The sequence below is a fragment of the Puma concolor genome, chromosome E1 (assembly GCF_028749965.1).
Source record: "Puma concolor isolate L17-30 chromosome E1, mPumCon1.1.hap2, whole genome shotgun sequence".
NCBI classification, from domain to species: Eukaryota; Metazoa; Chordata; class Mammalia; order Carnivora; family Felidae; genus Puma; species Puma concolor.
The window spans coordinates 42,133,764-42,156,408 of record NC_141680.1 but is presented as its reverse complement, the minus strand read 5'-3'; the positions used below and the strand labels follow the sequence as shown (position 1 = coordinate 42,156,408).

The 22,645-nt window shown below is 55.5% G+C and overlaps 2 protein-coding genes across 2 annotated transcripts; one reads left to right on the top strand and one right to left on the bottom strand.

The window, feature by feature from the left end:
* The first annotated feature begins 1,856 nt into the window (after nucleotides 1–1,856).
* Nucleotides 1,857–10,480, top strand: HAP1 (huntingtin associated protein 1). Its single transcript, XM_086685465.1, is given in 17 exon segments — nucleotides 1,857–2,675; nucleotides 3,725–3,803; nucleotides 4,216–4,608; nucleotides 4,811–4,943; nucleotides 4,995–5,030; nucleotides 5,607–5,610; nucleotides 6,340–6,393; nucleotides 6,396–6,460; nucleotides 6,845–6,919; nucleotides 7,235–7,366; nucleotides 7,495–7,583; nucleotides 7,847–7,888; nucleotides 8,644–9,101; nucleotides 9,450–9,574; nucleotides 9,576–9,610; nucleotides 10,266–10,383; nucleotides 10,385–10,480. Coding segments are annotated over 17 exon segments (2,409 nt in total). The 5' UTR covers nucleotides 1,857–2,200.
* A 4,620-nt stretch (nucleotides 10,481–15,100) lies between these two features.
* On the bottom strand, nucleotides 15,101–15,649 carry GAST (gastrin). Its single transcript, XM_025917658.2, has 2 exons — nucleotides 15,364–15,649; nucleotides 15,101–15,241 (listed from the first exon to the last, which is right to left on the bottom strand). The coding sequence occupies exons 1-2, from the start codon at nucleotides 15,572–15,574 to the stop codon at nucleotides 15,138–15,140; spliced, it is 315 nt and encodes a 104-aa protein (XP_025773443.1). The 5' UTR covers nucleotides 15,575–15,649; the 3' UTR covers nucleotides 15,101–15,137.
* Between the last annotated feature and the right edge of the window lie 6,996 nt (nucleotides 15,650–22,645).

Here is a 22,645-nt window from a genome sequence, read left to right as displayed (position 1 = left end):
ATTGACATTTTAACAACATTTATTTTCCAATCCATGAGCATGGAATGCTTTTCCATTTCCTTGCATCTTCTTCAATTTCCTTCATAAGCTTTCTCTAGTTTTCAGCATATAGATCTTTTACCTCTTCGGTTAGGTTTATTCCTAGGTATTTTATGATTATTGGTGCAATTGTGAATGGGATCAGTTTCTTTGTTTGTCTTTCTGTTGCTTCACTATTGATATATAAAAATGCAACCAGGGGTGCCTGGGTGGCTCAGTCGGTTGGGCGGCCGACTTCGGCTCAGGTCATGATCTCGCGGTCCGTGAGTTCAAGCCCCGCGTCGGGCTCTGTGCTGACAGCTCGGAGCCTGGAGCCTGTTTCAGATTCTGTGTCTCCCTCTCTCTGACCCTCCCCCATTCATGCTCTGTCTCTCTGTGTCTCAAAAATAAATAAACGTTAAAAAAAAAATTTAAAAAAATGCAACCAATTTCTGCACATTGATTTTGTACCCTGCGACTTTGCTGAATTCATGTATCAGTATTGGAGATACAGAATTAAATAAAATATTATTATTATTTTTAATGTTTGTTTATTTTTTGAGAGAGAAAGAGACAGAGCATGAACAGGGGAGGGGCAAAGAGAGAGGGAGACACAGAATCCCAAGCAGGCTCCAGGCTCTGAGCTGTCAGCACAGAGCCAGATGTGGGGCTCAAACTCACAAACTGTAAGATCCTGATCTGAGCTGAAGTCAGACGCTTAACCGACTGAGCCACCCAGGCGCCCCAAAAGCTGGTGGGTTTTTGTTATTGCTGTTGTTTTGTTTTTAAAGAGTGATAGGGTTGTTATGGTCTAAGTGTTGGTGTCCCCCTGCAATTCATGTTGAAATCCTAACCCCCAGCGCGATGGTGTTAGGAGGTGGGGCCTTTCTGAGGTGATTAGGTCTTGAGGGGGGAACCCTCAGGCGTGGGAACTGGTGGCCTTATAAAAGAAGCCCCAGAGAGCTCCCTCCACCCTTCCACTACGTGAGGACCACAGTGAGAAGATAAGACAGCGCCTGGGTGGTTCAGTCGGTTAAGCATCCAAGTCTTGATTCTGAGGTCATGATCTCACGGTTCACGATACAGAGCCCTGCGTTGAGCTCTGTGCTGACAGCGTAGAGCCTACTTGGAATTCTTTCTATCCCTCCCTCTCTCTTTCTCTGCCCCTCCTTCGTGGGTGGGCATGCTCTCACGCTCTGTCCCTCCCCTGCGCTGTCTCTGAAAATCAGTAAACATTAAAAGAAGAAGAAGAAGAAGAAGAAGAAGAAGAAGAAGAAGAAGAAGAAGAAGAATTAGTGCCATAACCATCTCTTTTGGGCCTGCAGTTTCTTCCAGTCTAAAGGCACAGAAATGGCCCCACGACTCCTCGGCCCGCCTCCCGTGGTTCACTCTGAGGGACCCGTTCCCTGCGCTGAAGGGGCGCAGGTCTGGATTGGAAATAGACACACTCTTGAGCACTGCCGGCCGCCGGATGAGGGACGCTCTGGGGCCACAGGGGACGAGGTTGGAGGAGTCTTCAGGGGGAGCCCTCTAAGCGGGGTCTGCAGCAAGAACAGGTGTTTGCCAGGGTGGAAGGAGGTGGGCGAAGCGAATGAGGGCTAGAGGTAAAGCACGAGGAAAGGTAGTAAGACGAATTAAGAAAGAAGAAGGGCTGTCGAACGGCTGGAGCCCCGGGAGCGTGAGCGCGAGGACCAGCGTGTGACGCGCAGGACTGGGCAGCGCGTTGAAACAGTCCTAGGGTCGGGATGCATCTCCCAGCCACCGGGGAAAGCACTACCCTGCGCTAACTCCCAGATCACATCCAGGGAGGGCAGCCGGCAACCCCCGCGGGAATGGAGCGAGGCTGTGCCCCCCAGGTAGGGACCTCGGAGTCCCGGTACCCGAAGTCCAGGGAAGCCGCGACTTTGGGCAGAACCATTCTCCGGAGGTGGAGAGGAGAATAGAAACCCTGCACTCGGAACCAAGCCCATGGAACCGGCCGGAACCGCCATTCGACTCTCTCCTTGTTCTGATTTTTTGCGCTCTGCTCCACCACCTCCGTCCCCTCGCGCGCGACTCCCAGTCCCGGGCACCACTGGTTGCTCCCTGGCTGCCCCCTCCCGCGCGTGGTACGGGCCGGCGGGCGAGCACTCCAGGCGCAGGTTATAAAGGCGGGGCTGCGGAAGCAGACTGCGGACTCAAGATGAGCCCGAAAGAGCCCGGGCAGGGCCTCGTGGGGCACCGCTTCAGAACCCGGGCTCCAGTGGGAGTCACCCCCGCACCCCCACCCACAGCCCATTCCTCTCCAGAGCCCTCAGCGCAGCCTGCACCCGCCCCTGCGCAGGCACTGACGGAAGGACCGCGAATGGGATCCAGATCCCCATCCGTCTCGGTACCCGCCCCCGCCGGAGCTCGCCCGACCTCCAAGGCTGGATCCCCGACAGGAACACCGCGCGCGTCCGCATTCGCAGCCTCCCAGCGGAATGCCCAGTTTGGGCCCGGCAACTCGGACGCGCAGTGGACTCGCTTCATATTCCGAGGGCCCTTTGGTCCCCGGGCCACTGGCCTGGGGACTGAGAAGGCGGCGGGCATCTGGAAGACGCCGGCTGCCTACATTGGACAGCGGCCTGGGGTGTCGGGCCCCGAGCACGCCGCCTTTATTCGGGAGCTGGAGGAAGGTAAACCGGGTCCCCGGGACCCCAGAGCGGGTGGGACCTGGGTATTTCCAGGCAGAAGGGCGGGGGGGGGGGGAGGGGGGGCGGCGGTTCCAGGCGCCCCGCCCCCTCTGGCGCTCAGTCTCACCCTTCCACCCACTTGCGTTGTCACTGCGGTGCCTGTTCGGACGCCTCTTGCCCTTCTTCTCCAACCTTCTGTCGTCCCCTGATTGCTGTCGGAGGGTCAGGTCGGCGCACCCGCGCGCTCGTCCGCCCGGCTCTGCGCGCCTGTTGCTCCCCAGATCTGCTCACTCTCACAGTTCCCCCTGCCCCGCCCCACTCAGTCAATCGCAATTCCAGGAGAGGGGCGGGGGGCTGCGGGAGGGCGCTGCCAGGCTCGCTCTGAGCGTGTGCTCGCCCGCCGCACCAAGCTGGGGAGGTGGGTGGGCGGAGGTGGGTGGGAAGGTTTTGTCAACCTTTTGGCTGCGGGTGTGGAAGCCCGGCTTTTCCCAGCCTCGGGGTGGGCGGGGCCTCAGGTTTCTTCCCCTTGTACCCTCTCCTGGGTCGCGGGAGATCTCTGGATTAGGTCTAGAGGCTCAGGAGCCCCTACTGCGTGCTGGAAAAGTCTCTCCCGCCTCTCCACACGCAACAGGTGCAGGGTGGGTGACTGCGTCTGTTTCATGACCCATGAGGCTCCAGTCGGCCGAGAGCGCCCTCCGGGTAAGAGGTGATGAGTCAGTCTGGGGCTGTACTGTCGCTAGCCTCCTGCATTCCCCTGGTACCAGGGACCCGGGCGTCCTGAGAACTCATTTCCACCTGAGCTTGGAGGACTGTGATCCCTTGACCTCACCCAGGCCCCTCCAGGGCACAAAAGAGCCCATTTGGCCCTGGGAGCAGGGGAAAGGAGTGCTGGGTACTGGGGGTGTCTGGAGAGAATAGTGGGGGCAGGAAGGGAGCTCTCTTGTCGCTGACTCTTGTTGAGGGAGAACTGAGGATCGGGTAGGAAACAGTGGGATGTGGGGTAGCATATGTCCTCCCTTTTCCCACCTTGGCCTCCACTCCTGCTTTTGCAGCGCTGTGCCCTGACCAACCCCCACCAGCCGGGATCACCCAAGAAGATGTCAAAGTGATGTTAAATTTGCTAGAGAAGCTGTGTACTGCTTTCCCTGTCCAGCCCAGCCTGAGCCTTAGCCAGGCCTCTGTTTTCATTCTCCCCTGGAGGGGTAGCAGTCTTGTCTTTTTCCTGCTTGATTATTTCTCTGGGAGCCGAGCCAGGGGTCCCTCTTATGGAAGGCAGGTATATGCCGGATATCCAGGCCGGAATTGCTTGTAGAGCTATCTGGTCTGATGTGCTCTTCTCCATAAGGGGAAGCTGAGTCAGGCCCCACAGTGTGTCGATGGCAGACTTTTTTCTAGTACCCTGGAAAACTAGGGTGTGGGGAAGGTTTCCCCTAGTGGCCTAGCTTCCCTTTGACCCCTGTGTACTCCCTTGCTTCTCCCACCAGTCTGGGAGAGCCCAGAAAACAGGAAAGTATTCCCCGTGGATGGGGGTCCCTCTGCAGAGAGAGCGGGACCTAAATACTGCAGTTTGCATTGGCCAGTCCCTGGTGAGACAGAACAGTGTTCTGATGGGGGAGCACAGCAAACTGGAAGCCATGCTGGGCTCAGCCAGGGAGGACGTAACCAGGCAGGGAGGAGGGGAGGGAGTGTGCCATCTCAGACCTACCTACAGCACCCCCACCCCGCCCCGTGCCTGGACCTGTGCTCGCCCCTGCCTGCGTTCCGACGGGGCCCCTCTCCCCCACTGCCAGATTTTACACCTCAGATACCAGGTGAGCTTGAGAGATGACCTCCTTCAGCTCTACTCAGACTCTGAGGAGGAGGAGGAGGAAGAAGAGGAGGAGGAGCCGGAGGAGGAAGAGCAGCAGCACTATCATTCCTATGGAGCCCCTGAGCCGTGAGTGTCCTGCCTTTTCACCTGGGCAGCCCCTTCTCCGTGCCTCAGTTTCCCCGTGTGCAAACAGGAACACTGACGGTGCACCTGCCGGCAGGGTTGCTGGGACTAATGGAGACCGCCACCCTGAGCCCGGGTGGGCAGCCCCCGGGTGGGCTGGGACCTGGGTCCCCCACCCCCTGGCTTCTGTGGCTCTCACCCCTAGGACTTGTCTGCGGGAGATGGAGGTCCTACATGACTGCCCGCAGCTGGAAGCCCTGCAGGAGCAGCTGAGGCTGCTGGAGGAGGAGAACGAGCAGCTGAGGGAGGAGGTGAGCAGGTGGGCAGAGGGCACATCCGTGGCCAGGGGGTGTTGACTCCCCTGCCCCTGCCTCTCTCCCTCCCTCCAGGCCTCTCAGCTCTACCCCCTTGATTGTGTGGAGCAAGTTTTGTACGTGAAGTTGTAACTTGGGGTGGGGGGAAGAACTCAGAACTCGGAGTTTGGAGACCTGAGTTCGAGTCCCCACTCTGGCATTTCTTAGCGGTGTGAGCTTGGACGGTGTTCCTCGACCCGCTGAACCTCTGTCGTTGGCATGGGGAGGAGTACTCTCAGCCCTGTGGACCCTTCCAGAGGCACAGCTGAGGAAGTGCTTTCTGCACCCTGTAAAATGCTGTACAGAAGCCCCAGGGTCCCTCTAAGCCTGTGGCCTTTTGTTATTTGGGGCACAGGAAGAAGGGGCCTGGAAGCAAGGAAGGGAAGGAGCCGGGAGCTGCCAGAGACCAGGCGCTGAGGCACCGGGGCCAGGCCAGGGGCTGTGCTGCTACTGTGTGTTTATGAAGAAGAGGGAGGCATAGCGTTGGTCCCTGGGGAGCTCAGGTCTGGCTGTGAGCTGCAGACACAAGATGGCTGAACTCATGCTGTTCCCCTCCCCCCAGGCCTGACCTTCCTTCCCCCTGGGTTCCTCAGCTCCCCCGTTGGCCCACGGGTCCCCAGGTCCCTGGCATGGGAACTGGTCCCTAAGTTCTGTTGCTTCCACCTCCTCAGAGAGGCTAAATTGTCTTTTCTCCTCCTCACCTCCCTGACTCTAGCCCAGGCCCCCCGTCTTAACCGGTCGCCCTGCCTGGATTGCTGCCCTTCCGGGTCATTCTGCACACAGCCCAAATAAGTTTCCTAAAACCAAATCTGACCACGTCATCCTCTGCCTAAAACCCCAAGTTTCCCATTGGCCAAAGGGTAACCTCAACCCCCACCCCAGCCCCAGCGTCAGAGCCCTCCCAGTGTCTTGTGATTGCCTCCAGGCCTCTCCACCCCCTGTCTGGGCCTTGTTTGCCATTCTGTGCCTGGCGGAGCCCCGCTTGCCCCGCAGAGGCAGACCTCGTAAGGCAGGACAGGGTGTCACAGCTGAGACCCCCAGCGCGCCCACTGTACTCGCTCCATCGGAGCCCAGCCTACGCACTGGCAGGATTTCCTCGCCCATCACTTTCCCCACTAGACTTGAGCCCCGTGTGTGCTGGGACCAGGCCTGGCAGACTGGTCACCCAGGGCCTTGCTCCGTGTCAGTTAACTAACATTTATGGAAAAGAGACCAAGTGAGGAAGGCGAATCCTGCAAAGACGGACCCCCCCCCCCCCCCCCCCCCCCCCCCCCCCGCACAGGAGCTGAGGGGCGGGGTGGACAGAGGCAGTGGGAGGGCCAGACTGGTCCCCGAAGGCCAAGGGGACCGGAGCCGACCTTCTGTCCCCGCTTGTCGCCAGCCGAGGCCAGCCAGCAGATGGCTGAGCTGTCAGAGGTGCTGGCGCTCAGGAGGGAGGCCCAGACCAGTAGCAGAGGGAGGTCACCCAGCTGCGGGCCCAGGTCCTGAAGCTGCAGCTGCCAGTCGGTGCATCCGGGTGTGCCCAGGGCTCCCTCTTGTCATGGCCCCGCCACACCCAAGCCCCCTCCTCCCTGTCCTCACCTCATGGGGCTTTTGGCTCGGCCAGGCCCCAGACCCCTCTCTGCGTCAGAGTCCGAGTTGGAGGGGATCTCAGAGAGCCCTCATTCTGCCCCCTCCTTGTCCCAGGGAGGGGACCAAGTCCCAGAGAGGGTCACAGCGTGTTCCAGGAACCAGGCCGCATGACTCTCCTGCCTTACGTGGCCTCACTCTACGTGACTTCTTACTTAAAGGGCTGCCAAAGCCTCACTCATGTGCCTGGGAAGACCTGTCGGAAGTGGTGGGGAGGCCTGGGGGGAGGGGTGCTTACCAGTCTTGGGTCCTTCCAGCATGGGGCTGAGACTGAGAAGTTGCAGCAGCAGCTGGCTTCGGAGAGAGTAATCCAGATGCGGCTCCAGCATGAGGTGAAACTGCCCTCGGCTCCTGCCTCTGCCCTCGGAGAGACCGTGACCCAGAGCAGGGAGCTTGGGGCCCTTGGTCGGCTGCCTGACTTTCCTGGGAGGACAAGCTCCTTGAGCCGGGACTGGGTCTGTCCCTTTGCACACCCTCAGCGTCTGGCATGGGGCCTAGCAGGTGGTGTCTGAGTGGAGTAGAGTCCAGGGACCTACCTGGGGGCACCCTGTGTCAGAGTCTGGGCCTCTCGCCTCTTAGCCCCCTGGGGAAAGGGCGGGCTGGGTGGGCCTGGGTCCCAACAGAACCTGCAAGTGGCTTCCCGGCAGCAGGACCTACGGGAGAAGTACACGGAGCGTGGGGGCATGCTGACCCGGGCTCAGGAGGAGGCGAAGACCCTCCGCCAGCAAGCGCCGGCGTCCGCTGACCCTGTCACCCGCTACACACACGCCGTACCTCTGGTGAGGATCCCCGGCTGCCCGCTTTTGCCTGTGTGCTTGTGCCTCAGCCCCGCCGGCTGATTTCCTTTCTGTGAGTAGGGACTGGAGTTCTGTGGGGATCCCCTGGTAATACCCCTTCTCCACCACAGGAGGCCCTTCCTGGTTTTCAGGAGGCCCTGGCTGAGGAGCTCAGAAGGTCTATAAGGATTATCTCGGACCCTGTGTTTTTTCTGGAAAGGTGCGCTGCTGGGACCCCCAGGCCCTTGCCTGACCCACACTCACTTTCCCAGAGTGGGGAGGGCGTTTGCTTCTGACATTCCTTCACTCCTGGCGCCCCTCGTTCTCTGCCCCAGCCCCTCCCCCGCCCCACCCTTTTCTCCGTCCCCATGTCTGGGCCCGTCATTTCTCCCCAGGACTTTTTCACATATTGGGGCCCGCAGGGACTTTGCAGTTTCAGCTAATGTTGCCTTGGGACAGTGAAAGCCCTTTTCTCTGTTGAAGGAATCATGGGAAGACTGAGAAGGAGGAGATGTCACACCTGGGGTGAGATGGCTAGGGGCTCTCCCATCACCCACCCTCACTTTTCAGCAGTCAGACAACCACCTGCAATCCTGCCGCCCTAGAGAAGGTCCTATGCTCTGGGCTGGCTGGGTTGAGTTGTTCTGGAAGGGGCTGATCCCTTCTCTTTCAAATCTTGCCCCATAGGTGGTCATCTGATTTAGGCTGTTCCAGGTGGGGACCGAAGCCTTTCCTTCACCTTGACAGAGGCTGAGAGTGAAGGAGCACTGGCCTGGGAGCTGGAAACATTTGGGACCGAGTCCCAACTTGGTCCCTTTATTGGCTATGTGTCCTTGGCCAATGGCTTGAACTGTCTGAGCCTTACTAAAATGGATTTGTTCCTATGGCAACTAGCTGTGGGATGGGCTGTAAAGGTTAAATCATGGAGGGGAGCAGAAGGAATATTATTATCCTTGCCAGTCTGTTCTGTGCAGCAGGGTGGGGGGTACTAGGAGAAAGCAGGTTTTGTGCAGTGTTTGGTGACCCTCCTTCCTACCTGGTGCCTGGGCTGGGTGTTTGAAGCCTCGAGGCGGGTAGGTACCCAGCCCCCTTTTCCCCTAGTTGGGACGGAACTGAGGAGTAGCCATTGGATCTATGTGTAGACTGGGGCAGACAGCATGAGAGCTCCTCAGCCCTGGTGGCTGGAGATGTCCTAGGGGCAGGTGGAAGGGGGGCGCTGGGGGCTCTGCCTGGGGTTGGCCTTCAGGGGCACAGAAAGACTTTCCTGTCTCCCTGCCCAGATACAGGCTGTGCCGCAGTGAGGTGCAAGAGCAGGACCGGGGCTTAGAGGCTGAGAAGGGGTTACTGACAGCAGAGGATTTTGTGGCGGAAGATTTTGTGCCTGTGGAGGAATTGGTGCCTGAGGAGGAACTGGGGGCCACAGAAGAGGTGGCGTCAGCTGAGGAGGGGGCAACAGAAGAGGCAGAGCTGGTGTCTGAGGAGGCCGAGGCCTGGGAGGAGGTGGAGCCGGAGCTGGATGAGGCAACGCAGGGGAACGTAGGGACCTCAGCGCTGGAGGCTAGCGGCTTGGGCCCCTCTCACCTAAACATGAAGCGTGTCCTCCAGCAACTGGCTAACTGGCTGGATGCGCGTTATAGTCGGCAGTTGAGGCTGAAGATGCTCCAGAAAGGTGAGTGCTCCCACAGGGGCCTCCCTCCGGCCAGCCAGACCAGCTACAGATCATCAATGAAAGGTGAGGGTAGGTGAGCCCCCCAAATGCTCACTTACCCCAGCTTGGCCTCACCCAGTGTGGTGATTTGCATGGAATTTGCATATCATTTGCATAGGCACCTCCAGGTTCCTTCAGTGGGAACTATGGCCCCAGGGCTCATTTATGTGGAATTTGCTTAGGATTCCAGATCTCTACCCCTTTTTCGCCTGGGGGTCTGGGCTGAAGGTCATGACCAGGACTGCAGCCCCCTACTGTGCCTCTGCTTCCCGTCTCTGCTGCCCCCTTCTCCCTGTCTCCCACTCTGCCACCCGATCCCCGAGGCTCCCCAGCCCTGCAGTAGTGACAGCAACAGGTACAGGGAGCGGATCAGAGCAGCAGCCCGGGGTGCTGACCCAGCCGTTTCAGAGGCTGGAGGAGGACTGGGCCAACCATCCTCCCAGGGCCTGGGAGGAAGAGGGGTGTTCTGGGGCCACCCAGGCCATTGGGACAAAGGCCTCTGCTAGCTAGCAAGGGTCGCAGCTGGACCAGCCCCCTGGGTGAGTCTGAAGATGGGCTGGGTCTCCTCCAGGGTGCCGGGGGGTGGGTCAGGGTCTCCTCTCCCCAGCTGGAAGCCCCAAAGTCTGGGGAGTTGCACCTGCTGAGTGTGAGCCCTGCCTTCAAGGAGCTCACAGAGACACCAAAGGTGATTTAGTGACTGGCATTGTTTCCTTTAGTCCTCGCACCCCTGAAGGTAGCTGTTACCAGCCCTTTGTTAGGTGAGAAAACTGAGGTTTGGAGAACTTAAGTAAGAACTTAAGATCATTTAAGAACTTAAGAACTTAAGATCACTTAGCTGGAGTGGGTCTGAGCCTGTTCTCCTCACTCCTATGCCAGAATGACTTTTCCTGGCCTGTCCCTCCCCTCTGACCCTGTCCTGGTGCCTGCCTGGCCTGCTCATCAGCCGTGAAATTTGTAGCCTCACCGGCATGTGTGGGCTGCCCCCACTCCAGTGGCCGCTTGGTCACTGCTGGGCAACCTCATCAGGGTCACCGTGTAAGGTTGTGCAGTTTGGAAACTGAACGGTGACCTCTTTGGCCAGCCAGTGGGCAGCCTGTAAAACTATCAATCACGGCTGTCTTTCTGATACAGCGACAAGGCCTCGGCCCCTGCCTGCTGTCCAAGCCCTCAGTTTACCCCTCCCTTCTCTTCCAGGCTTTGCTGGTTCCCAGCAGCCTGCAGAGGCCCCACAGACAGCCTGAGGCCCCTCCTTCAGCTGCTCGGCCAAGTCCCACCTACCCCAGACCCTCCTTCCCATCCTCCCAAACAGGACCCCCCTGTCTGTCACCGGCCTGCCTTCTGTCCCCATGAACCTGGGCTGGGGCTTGAGGACCCAAGCCTCGACCCTTTGCAGCTGGTGCAAAAGCTAGTTCAGGTTGCTGGGCCTGGGGTCACATGGTAGCCCAGGGGATGGGGGTGCCTGAGGGGAGGTCTGTCTGCTGCCAGACCTGGCTTTGAGCTGGGGGTGGGGCTCAGACACTGGTGTAGGAAGGTGTTCTGACTACCTTTCTAACGACAGGCCCTTGACCCTCAAGTTAAAGGTGGCCCGTGAGTCCTTGCTGACTTTTAGGGACCTGGCCTTCTTCCCCCATTCTTGGTCCTTTCTTCTCAGTCCCTAACTACTGTTGGTAACCAAGAGTATCTCTGTGTGTGGGTGAGGGGTCCCTCCGCCCACTGGGGGCCTCCTCCCACCCCGCCCCCGTCTCCCTGCCTGTGGCCCATGTGTCCAGGCTCCCTGCCCACTGCTCCTTCCCCCCGGTCCTCCCCTCAGTCCTCTGTGCCTCTCCTTTCTTCATTCTAGATGTTCTGCCCTCTCCCACTCTTTACTCCTAAACAGCTGGAGTCTGGGGCTCCCCCACCTCCTGCCCACTTCATTCTGGCTCTGTTCCTGCTGCGTTGCTCACTCTCCTGTTGCTTGTCAGCCTGTGCACCTGCTGGTGCAGGAAATAAAGGAACTGTGCACTACCTGGCCTGGACTCCGGCGTCTTTCTCTGGGAGCATGTGTGCGTGTGTGTGTGCCCCTGCATGCAGCTTTGCTGGGGCAAAGTTGTAGAAAGAGGATGGGCTCCAATACTGAATCATGTGCCATGGACTTTTGTTAAATGCATTACTTAGTCATATCAACAACCCCTGGGGGGTGGTGGGTGATCTGGTAAATGGTTATTAGAGGATGAAACAGGCCCAGGCGGGTCTAACAGCTAGTTGCAGAACTGGGATGTGAACCCAGGCCCTCAGGCCTCTGGAGCTCATGCTCAGACAGGCTCCTTTCCCTGTTTTCTGCTCCAGGGACTCTGGCCCAGTGCCCTGCCTGTGAGGGGAAAGGCACGGGCGAGAATCACCCACTGTCTTAGGTAAACATCCCTCAGACCTGGAATCAGACCTGGAACAGCATTTGAAAACAAGTAGTTTGTTTGGAAGATGATCCAGGAATCACTCTTGGGGACAGTGGGGAATTGAGAACTGAAGGAAAGCTAATGAAAGGGAGTGCTAGGCACCGAGGCTAACCCTACAGGGAACTCTGGGAAGAAGTGTAGCCTTTTGCTACTCAGGTGTGGTCTGTGGACCAGCGTCACCCACATCTCCTGGGAGTTTGTCAGAAATGCAGATTCTCAGGTCCCACCCCAGACCCAAAGAGTCAGAATCTCCGTGGTAACAAGGACCCCGGGGAAGGCACATGCATACTAAAGTTTGGGACCCACCGAGATGGACCCCACCCAAAGGGGGAGGAGGCTGGGCATGCCTCGCCCAGCTGACATTTGTGTCTGACAGTCTTGGGGGCATTAACATGTTGTGTTCTGTGCCCTGTACGTGGGAGAGGAAAGCCCCCTGTTACAAAATACCAATGCTTTCAGTGGAATATGGACACCACATGCTGGAGTGGATATATATTTTTAAGAGTTTATTTATTTTGAGAGATAGCATGAGCAGAAGAGGGGCACAAGCAAGAGAGAGAGAGAATCTCAAGCAGGTTCCATAATGTTAGCGCAGAGCCCAACATGGGGCTCGAACTCAACAATGTTGAGATCATGACCTGGGCCAAAATCAAGAGTCAGATGCTTAACCGACTGAGCCACCCAGGTGCTCCCGGAATGCGTATTTTTAAATGGCTATGCTGTATTTTTAAATTTTTTTTTTAAAGTCTTTATTTTTGAGACAGAGACAGAGCATGAACGGGGGAGGGTCAGAGAGAGAGGGAGGCACAGAATCCGAAGCAGGCTCCAGGCTCTGAGCTGTCAGCACAGAGCCTGACGTGGGGCTCGAACTCACGGACCGCGAGATAGTGACCTGAGCCGAAGTCGGACCCTTAACTGACTGAGCCACCCAGGCGCCCCCCCCCGATGTGGGGTTTGAATTCACAAACTGTTAAGATCATGACCTGAGCCACAGTTGGATGCTCAACTGACTGAGCCACCCAGGAACCCCAAGGTTTTCCTGGTTTAAACAAAATAGACCTCACCTTCCCCACTCTTGATAAAGAATACCGGGAGGCAAAAAGACACTAAGACATTATGCGGAAGAAGATAGGGTCTAATTATGCATAAAACTCATTATGGTACCAAAAAAAAAAAAAAAAAAAAAAAAAAAAGCCCAAGTCCTTAACACTAAATCCCTGGAAGAGAACATAGGAGTTCAAAATTCTTTTTTTTTTTTCTTCTGTTTATTTACTTATTTTTGAGAGAGAGAGCATGAGCAGGGAAAGGGCAGAGAGAGAGGGAGACAGAGAATCCCAAGCAGGCTCCATGGTGTCAGCACAGAGCCCAGTGCAGGGCTTGAATTCATGAACCATGAGATCATGACCTGAACTGAAACCAAGAGTCAGACACTTACCTGAATGGGGCACCCAGGCGCCCCAGGAATTCAAAATTCTTTTTTTTTATGTTTAATTATTTTTTAAACTTTTTTTTTTTCAAAGTTTTTTTATTTATTTTTGGGACAGAGAGAGACAGAGCATGAACGGGGGAGGGGCAGAGAGAGAGGGAGACACAGAATCGGAAGCAGGGTCCAGGCTCCGAGCCATCGGCCCAGAGCCCGACGCGGGGCTCGAACTCACGGACCGCGAGATCGTGACCTGGCTGAAGTCGGACGCTTAACCGACTGCGCCACCCAGGCGCCCCTGTTTAATTATTTTTGAGAGAGAGCGAGAGCGAGAGAGAGAGAGCAAGTAGGGGAGGGACAGAGAGAGAGACATACACACACACAGAATCTGAAGCAGGCTCCAGGTTCCGAGCTGTCCGCACAGAGCCTGACGGGTGCTTGCTCGAATTCACAAGCAGCGAGATCACGACCTGAGGCGAAGTCAGGTGCTTAACAGAGTCACGAGGGGCCCCTAGGAGTTCAAAATTCTTAAGGGAATCTTCTCAGATGTCCCATGCAAGGTGTCGTGGTCTCATGCCTTTCATTCTATGACTTAAAAAAAAAAAAAGTTTATTTATTTACTTTTGAGAGAGAGAGAGAGGTAAAAAGAGAAATCCCAAGCATGCTCTGCACTGTCAGCATGGAACCGGACCAGGGGCTTGAACCCACAAACCGTGCGATCATGACCTGAGTCGAAACTAGGAGCCAGGCGCTTGACTACTTGAGCCACCCAGATGCCTCTCATTCTAGGACTTTAACGGAGGAGACTTGCTGGGCTTCCAATTTCGGCTTCCTTTGTTATCTGCACTCTTACATTCAGATCTTGGGCTTGAGTTAATGGTTGGCTAACCTGCGCCTAACATTTTCTTCCTCCAGAGATTCTCCGATGATTAACGGTAGCCAATCAATGCCATGGTCAAAAGCATCCCCCCCCCCCCCTTCTCTCTCCAGCGCTGGAGCAGTGCTCCTTCTTCCACGTGTGCCCCATCCTGATTCACCGGGATGAGAATTTAGTGTGGTGTTGCCACAACACTCCAGCGGTTACCAGCACCCTGCAAAGGGGGCTGGCTAGTGAAGGATCACATTTTAGGATCCCAAGATGAGTGTGTTGTTTCCTAAAACCCTCTGTTTTCAGAGGAGGGCCCCTCACGCACCCCCGCCCTGCCCCGAGGCAGACTTGGAGATAAGGATTTGAGTGTGAGTGGTTTATTTGGGTGGTGATCTCAAGTGGGACCACGGGGGTGTGAGATGGGGAAGGGAAGCACCGTGAACAAAGGAGAGCCTTGAGCTCGGTCCTGCAGGGGGATTCTGGAATTTGGGGAGACGGAATTATCCTGCCCAAGGGATGAGGGAACTAGGGTATTTATCCTCCAATCGAGGGTGCGTGTGGAAGGATGTTGCCCACGGGCTCAGAACAGTGAGGGGAATACGGGCGAAATGTCAACAACGCCTGTAGCAGCCACTCACCCCCCAATGTGACAGATATTTATTGGATAACCCCCTATTCTTGGAACAGGGGATACAGCAGAGAGGAGGGATGTGGGATCCACACTCTTACAGAGTCTCCCTTCTAACTGGGGGAGGCGGACAATAAACTAACATACAAAACAATGACAGGATGTGACCTAGGGAGAGAAAGGGGAGCCAGCCAGATTTATGCCTGGGAAAAGCCTTCCAGGCACAGGGAACAGAAAGGGCGAAGGTTCTGAGCAGGAATGAGCTTGGTGCACTGTGTAAGGAAGGGAAAGGGAGAGAGGAGGAAGACACTTGGCACCTGCCATGGGGACAGCAGGGCTGACCTAGGACTTCGACAAGGAGTTTAGGTTGGATTCTAAGTGCAGCAGGAGGCATTGGAAGGTGAAAACCTGGAGGGGCACAGTTTGATTTCTCTTTTAGGAAGAGGACTCTGGTTGTGACCCTACCACTGTTTTCCACCTGCACGAGTAGATTCTCATTCAATGTTAGGCTCTGGGGATACCGAGAGGAATGAGTCATGGGCCCCCGTCCCCAAGAGGGTTCTCCGTTCTCTCTGTTGCCTCAACCGTGTCTCCACCAACTCCCCTCTCCTGCCCCACACTTGACACAATGTGATCCATTGGAAGCTAGTTTATTTTGATTGGTTTTTCATGGGGCTGGGCTGGGCTGGGAGAGGCTGGGCTCTGAAGCTCCGTTCTAGGGATGTTGGTCCCCGTCCTCTGCACTGCGGCGGCCGAAGTCCATCCATCCGTACGCTGCTTCTTCTTCCTCCAGCCACGGTCCCTGCTTCTTGGACAGGTCTGAGGGTCAGCGGTGGGAGAGGACGTGAGCATATGGGAAGGACATCTAAGCCACTAGAAACCAAGGCCAGGGCCAACCCTGGCTGGGTGAGGCAAGCAGGGATGGCCGTCACAGCTCCTACCTGCCACCAGCTGTGGGGGACCCTGGAGCCCTAGCTGCCGTCGGTGGTGAGAGGCTGGGCCCAGCCGGTTCAGCCAATGTGGTTCCAGGCCCCTGTTGGCCCCTGGACCCGAGGGTGCATCCTGCAGCTGGGAGCGGGGCTTCCAGGAAGCTTCAGAGAAGGCGGTCAGAGCCAGTGCCAAGATCAGCACGCACACACACAGTCGTTGCATCTTGTCTGGAAAGGACAGAGGGGCGGAGCTGAAAGGTGGAGCCGTCTAGGGACCCAAAGGCAGGGGCCTGGACCAGATGGACTCTAGGTGCCTCCCTGCTGGCAGGTGCAGCGCCGTGTGGGGCTATGGGCTGGTCCTCAGTTCGCTTTTCCAGTTCCTGCCAGCTGCGCAGCCCCTGCTCCCTGCAACTCCCAAGCCCTGCCCTTTTCCTCCTCACCCACCCTAATTACAACAGTGGCTTTTCTCCAAGGAATTTACAACTTAGAGCAACGGTTTCCAAACTTCTGCAGAATTTGAGGCCATGTGAGTGGTCCTGTAGATGTTTACATCTCGTAATTTAAAGTGAACTTTTATGTTTTTATTAAAAGTTTTTTAATGTTTATTTATTTTTGAGAGGGGGGGTGCGGAGGGGCAGAGAGAGAAAGGGAGACACAGAATCCGAAGCAGGCTCCAGGCTCTGAGCCGTCAGTATGGAGCCCGACGCAGGGCTCGAACTCATAAACCGTGAGATCATGACCTGAGCCTAAATCCAGAGTCAGGTGCTCAACCGACTGAGCCACCTAGGCACCCCTAAAGTGAACTTTAAAATAGTGATACCAAAGGGTGCGTTCCAGACAGCACGGTATGGTTATCTCTCTGGAGACCATCGGTGTATTCACTGTGTGGTCGGGTCCCACTGATTCTGTGCAGCCCTTGGAAGGAAAGTTCTCCTGCCATTTTTGCTTAAGAGGAATATCCTGTGATTGTAATTAAGCAGTTAAAAATTAAGCTGTAAAAAAAAGTTAAGGGGCGCCTGGGTGGCTCACTTGGTTGAGCATCTGACTTTTGATTTTTTTATGGTCTCATGGTTCATGGGTTCGAGCCCTGCATGGGGCTCTGTGCTGGTAGCACGGAGCCTGCTTGGGATTCTCTGTCTTCTCTCTCTCTCAGCCCCTCCCCCACTCAGGCTCTCTCTTTCTCTCTCTCTCTTTCTCTCAAAAATAAACTTAAAAAATCTTTGTAAAAAGTTAAGCAGTTACCACTTGCACCTGTGTGTCAGCATGACCTGAGTTTGGGGGGAAACTATCATACAGAAATAAACTGGATCCTCAAATGAGTCTAAAATTCACATCTAGGGGCACCTGGGTGGCTCAGTCAGTTAAGTGTCCCACTTTGGCTCAGGTCATGATCTCAGGGTTCTTGAGTTCAAGCCCTGCCTCAGGCTCTGTGCTGACAGCTCGGAGCCTGGAGCCTGCTTCGGATTCTGTGTCTCCTTCTCTCTCTGCCCCTCCCCCGCTCATGCTCGCTCTCTCTCAAAAATGAATAAACATTGAAAAATAAAATAAAAAAATAAGATTCACATCTAAAACTCTCTTCTCAGCATTTGTGTTCTTTCTGCCTCATTGTTCTGATTGGCTTCATCAGAAGTAAATTATAAAGATGTTACCCTCGAGGGACGCGTTTCTAGGAATAAAATACTGCTTTTATCTGTTTGTCATCGTGGAGCTCTGTGTTAGATTTCCTTTGAAGGAGAAAGGGTTCTTGCTGCTAAAGAAGCAAGGTTAGCCACGTTATTGTCCAACATGGTAGCTACTAGCCACATATGGCTCTTTACATTTAAATTAATTAAAAGTAAAAACTCCTTCTTTGAACTAGCCTCCTTTCTGGTGCACCTTTGGCTGGTGGGTACCCTATTGGATGGTGCAGATACAATCCCCATCATCATGGGAAGTTCTTTCAGACAGTGCTGGTGTAGGAAAGAGCTTGAGATGGAACCCAGAAGCCCTGGGTTCCAGTTCCAGCCCTGCTCTATGATTGGTGTGACTTTGGCCAGTCACTTCTCCTTCTGGGCCTCAGTTTTTTCACCTGGAAATGGGAGAATAGCCTTTGTCCTTCTCACCTTGCAGGACTGGGGTGAGCATGGAGGCAGAGGGGCAGGGCAGGGCCCCGGTTGAAGCAGCGGGAGAGGAAAGGGCACTCCAGGGTGGGTTCTAGAGCTGAGACCTAGTCCGGCCCTGAGCTGAGAGGAGGATGGTGGCCCTGGAGACACCGAGGCAGGAGCCTGGTCCTTTGGGGCAGGGAGACGTCCCATCAGCCCTCTCCCCGACTCTTTCCTCCCCTCCTGGGTGGTCTCACCTGCAGAGCCTCTCCTCCCCCTCCTGGGTGCTCTCACCTGCAGAGCCGGGAGGTTGGTGATGCTATAGCCAGCCTGGTTCCTTTCCGTGCTTTGTGCTACTTGGTGCTCCAGCCCTACCTTTTAAAGCCCTCATGGCCCCTCCCAAACCCCCATGAGGTCAGCCTCCCCCGAAGCAAGACAAAAGGGGGTGGGCACAGGTACCTCGCCCCTGCCCTACCCAGTCATTCAATCAGTCATCGCATGGGGGAAGGGAGGGGAGTTGACCTCCTAGCGGTGGGGGCAGGTGCAGCGTGAGGGCATTTCCTCAGCTGGGCACGAGGGCAGGCAGGAGACAGGCTCCCTGGGGTCGGAAGCAGTGCCCACTCCCCCCCGCCCCCGTGCCCAGTCCTTGGGGTCACAGTCCTGGTGTGCATCATCCCTCCGGTATGTCCAACTGGGGGGCAGATGAGACAGATGCCCCTAGTGACCTTGGATTCAGGGGAAGCGTATTTCTCCGTACATTGGTGTTTGAAGAGCAGGGAGTGTGTGGATGTCGGGTGACGTATTGATCCCCTGTCCCCCTGCCGGGCTCTGCAAACAGGACGTGAGGTAGTTATTGGGGGCAATGGGCCGTGGGCTGATGGCCCCCGCGCTCTGCCTGGGGGCTGCATCCTGGTTGCCTCTTCACCTCCTTTGCCTGGAAAATCCTGAGTGTACCCCTCTCCCCACCCCCCCCATTTGTGCCCTCTGTGCTGGCTGGATTCAGCTTGCAGCTCCTCTCAATCCCAGGTCTGCCCTTTATCCTCTGCCTCTTGGAAACCCCCTCCCCGGGGCAGTTGCTTCAGGCCCCTATACTTGGAGACTCCCTCCTTTCATTTGCAAGGGAAGATAGCAATCTGCATAATGCACTCACCACCTTTCAATATAAAAAGACATCTTTTTTTTTTTTTTTTTAACGTTTATTTATTTTTGAGAGAGACAGAGACAGAATGTGAGTGGGTTAGGGGCAGACAGACTGGGAGACACAGAATCTGAAGCAGGCTCCAGGCTCTGAGCTGTCTGCACAGAGCCCGACGCGGGGCTCGAGCTCACAAGCTGTGAGATTATGACCTGAGCTGAAGTCAGACGTTCAACCGACCGAGCCACCCGGGCACCCCTAAAAATACATCTTTAAAAAAATTTTTTTAAAAATGTTTAGTTTTGAGAGAGACATAGAGAGAGTGCATGAGCAGTGGAGGGGGAGGGGGAGAGAGAGAGAGAGAGACGCAGAATCTGAAGCAGGCACCAGGCTCTGAGCTGTCAGCACAGAGCCCGACATGGGGCTCGAACCCACAAACCTCGAGATCATGACCTGAGCCGGAATCGGATGCCTAACCAACTGAGCCACCCAGGTGTCCCTAAAAATACATCCTAAAGTGGTTAGCAAAGAGACTAAAGAGTTTGCTCAAGATATGCCAGAAAACCAAACAGTGTGCTTGTTGACTTATTTGATGAATTGCCACCTTGACCTGGTTTGGACAGATGTAAGTAGCTCTAGGCTGTTTTTGATTTTTCCAGAGTTGGCATTAGAGATTTAGCTGTTGTTCATGCGTCATCATGGCCCCTCCTTTTCCGGGGGAGTTTTGATGCCCGTTGGGTCCTGGATAAGGGGCAGTGGTACCCACGCTCACAGCCAGCCTTGCTGAGAAATTAACAGGTGATGAAGCAGGCTGGGAGGTGTCCATGGCAACGAGCGAGCAGAATGTTCTGGTGAATAACCACTCTAATTCAGAGCAGGGCTCAGTGACTCAGCAGATGAAATAAGTGAAAATGACAAACCCAGTGCAGGCATTGGTGGCAATTAATCGAAACCAGAATCTTAGAGGCAGAAGGGCCTTTGAGGGGCCTTGGGAGACAGGGTGGCATGGGGAACAGCTCTGTTCACACGAGAGAGGCATGGAGACATTCGTGTTGCCATGGTAACAAGAAACGAGAAGCTTTCCGCAGAGCCTTGGTTGCACCGGAACCCAAGACTTGTGCTGTGGAGGGGGTTATGCCCACCCCACTCCCCCTCCCCGGTTCTTCTTCACAGGCTGGTCACACCAGCTGGGGACAGCACCAAACAGATTTGTGTATCCCACTCAACAGGCGACTGCGGGCACTGGCGGGCAAGCAGGGAGGGCTCTGCCCTGAGTGGAGAGACAGCCTCCCCCCAAGGTGCTCATAATCACCAAACTGCATGTTCTGCCCTCCCGGGAATCATGTCCAATGGGAAAGAAAAGGGTTTCCTGGCCCCACCCTTTTCCAGATGTTGAGCTTTGGGCAGATCTCTCCTCCTCTGAGCTATTTTCTTCTCCAAGAAATGAGGAAAATAACTTGGGTGTGTGTGTGTGGGGGGGGGAGGAGTCTTGTGAAGGTGATGTGCAGAAAACACCACGCACAGTGCCTAGAACATCGTGAGTTTGTATCCTCTTCGGGCCTCAGTTAGCCTCGTCTGCGAAATGGGAATCATTCATTCCTACCTCAGAGGGCTGCTGTGAAGGGGAGGGGTCACAAGGTCTGTGCACACGCTTTGCACACATCACAGAGCTCCTCCTTTCCCAAGGCTTATGGAGGGTGATTCCCTAAAAAGCACCGTGTGTGAATCTAAGGTTTTCCCTCCCGCTGGCCGTGACTCAGAGGGACACTTGTCCTGGGCTGCACCCACAGGCGGTGGCAGGGATGGAATCTGTGGAAGCTGGATCTCTCAGAGGCCAGCACCGACTGATGTATGGACGATTTTGGAACTGGTGAGGCCAGAGGGGACTCCTGGCTCCAACACTTTGACTAGCTGGGCGACCAGAAAATCAAGTTTCTGAGTCTACCAAATTGAAGATCATATCCCAGACCCTGGGGCCAGCTCCCTCCCTCTCCCTGTGGGCCCCGTCCTTGTTCTCACAAGAGTGACAATGCTGTGTGCTGGGCTGACAATCTCTCTGCATGAATAAACGTAGTTGTTCTTCACCATGGTCCTTGGATGTAAGGACTAGTGTGTCCCTGTCCCACAGGTGAAGAAACCAAGGCTCAGCCAGGTGAAGCAATCCCTGTCCTGGGTTTACAGGACCAAGGAGATCTGGGCCTGAAACTCCTAGTTCTGGCATCTTTCTCCTCCCAGGAGGGGTGTGGAGGGCAGAATAATCATCTCCCAAAGACGTCCACAGCCCGACTCCTGGGACCTGGGAATATATGAGGTTACATGGCAAAAGGACTTTGCAGATGTAATTATAGACTTTGAAGTAGGGAGATTATCCTGGATTGTCTGGGTGGGCCCAATTTTTTTAAATTTATTTATTTATTTATTTATTTATTAAAAAAAATTTTTTTTTTCAACGTTTATTTATTTTTGGGACAGAGAGGGACAGAGCATGAACGGGGGAGGGGCAGAGAGAGAGGGAGACACAGAATCGGAAACAGGCTCCAGGCTCTGAGCCATCAGCCCAGAGCCTGACGTGGGGCTCGAACTCACGGACTGTGAGATCGTGACCTGGCTGAAGTCGGACGCTTAGCCGACTGCGCCACCCAGGCGCCCCTAATTTATTTTTTTAAATGTTTACTTTTTTTGAGACAGAGACAGAGTGTGAGTAGGGGAGGGGCAGAGAGAGAGGGAGATAGAACTGAAGCACGCTCCAGGCTCTGAGCTGTCAGCACAGAGCCCGACACGGGGCTCAAACCACAAGATCGTGACCTGAGCCAGAGTCGGATGCTCAACCAACTGAGCCACCCAGGCGCCCCTGAGTGCGCCCAATTTAATCAGATAAGCCCTTAAAATGTTCTTTGGCTGGGGGCGCCTGGGTGGCTCAGTCGGTTGAGTGTCCATCCCACTCTTGATTTCAGCTCAGGTCATGATCTTACGGTTGTGAGATCCAACCTTGGGTCGGGCTCCTTGAGTTGAGCGCGTGGAGCCTGCTTGGGATTCTCTGTCCCTCTGCCCCTCCCCTGCTCACACACTCTCTCTTTCAAAATAGATAAACATAAAAAAATGTCCTCTGGCTCGAATGTCCTTTGCCTAAAGGCAGAAGTGATGCGGCTGAAGAATGAATCAGAGATTTGAGGACCGAGGAGGATTCTACCCGCCCTCGCCGGTTTGGAGATGGGAGGGGGAGGGCAACAGGCCGAGAAGCGCAGGTGGCCTTAAGGAGCTGAGAGAGGCCCCCAGCCGAGGTCCTAGGACCGCAAAGGACTGAATTCAGCCAACAATCTGGAAGAGCTTGGAAACGGGTTCAAACCCAGAGCCTTCAGAACGGAGCGCAGCCCTGGTGACGCCTTCATTTCCGCCCGGGGCGCCCTGCTGTACCTGGGGCTTCTGACCTACTGAACCGTCAGAGAATGAATTGACGTCGTCCTAAGCTTCTACAGTTTGTGGTAATTTACTGGGGCTGCAACAGCCCCCCCCCCCCAATGCTAGGGGTTCCAGCACCACGAAGTTTTCTTTTGAAATCGTGAAGTAAGAACTGGCCCAGTGTGAATTTGCATGTCATTTTTCAAATACGATGAAGGGGGACGTTTGTTAAAGTATTGGGCCATTCTTCTGTTCCATTTCCCTTCCAGGTGGTGAGCACCTGCCATAAGCCAGAGCCAGGATGAGGCCCCAGGGGTAACAGGTGGATGTGATCGGCTCAGTCATGGCTTCCTGGCATTTAGATTTCAGGGCGGGGGCGCACACAAATAGAATTAATAACGACAGACAGCGGGGAGGACTATCCCTGGGGCGGGAGACTCCCCGGGGCAACTCTACATGCCTGACCCCACTCCCCTCCCTGCCAGAGCCGGTCCTGGGAAATAGTACCGGGCAGCTGCAAACCGCTGTCAGAAGCCACCAGCCCCCCGGGGTTCCTCATTGGTTATTGATGGTGGGCGAGGGAGAGGCTGAGGATGCCTCAGTCACCCTGTCCCAGGCAATGGGGCCTCGGAGGGGTGAAGGTGTTGAGACAGTGACCCCCGGAGGCAGCCTGGGCATG

Coding starts and splice junctions, on each gene's coding strand:
- GAST (XM_025917658.2), bottom strand. CDS start 15,574: ATGCAACGACTGTGTGTGTGCGTGCTGATCTTGGCACTGGCTCTGACC. Junction 15,242..15,363: donor TCCCCCACAGCTGGTGGCAG/GTAGGAGCTGTG, acceptor GCTGACCCTCAG/ACCTGTCCAAGAAGCAGGGA.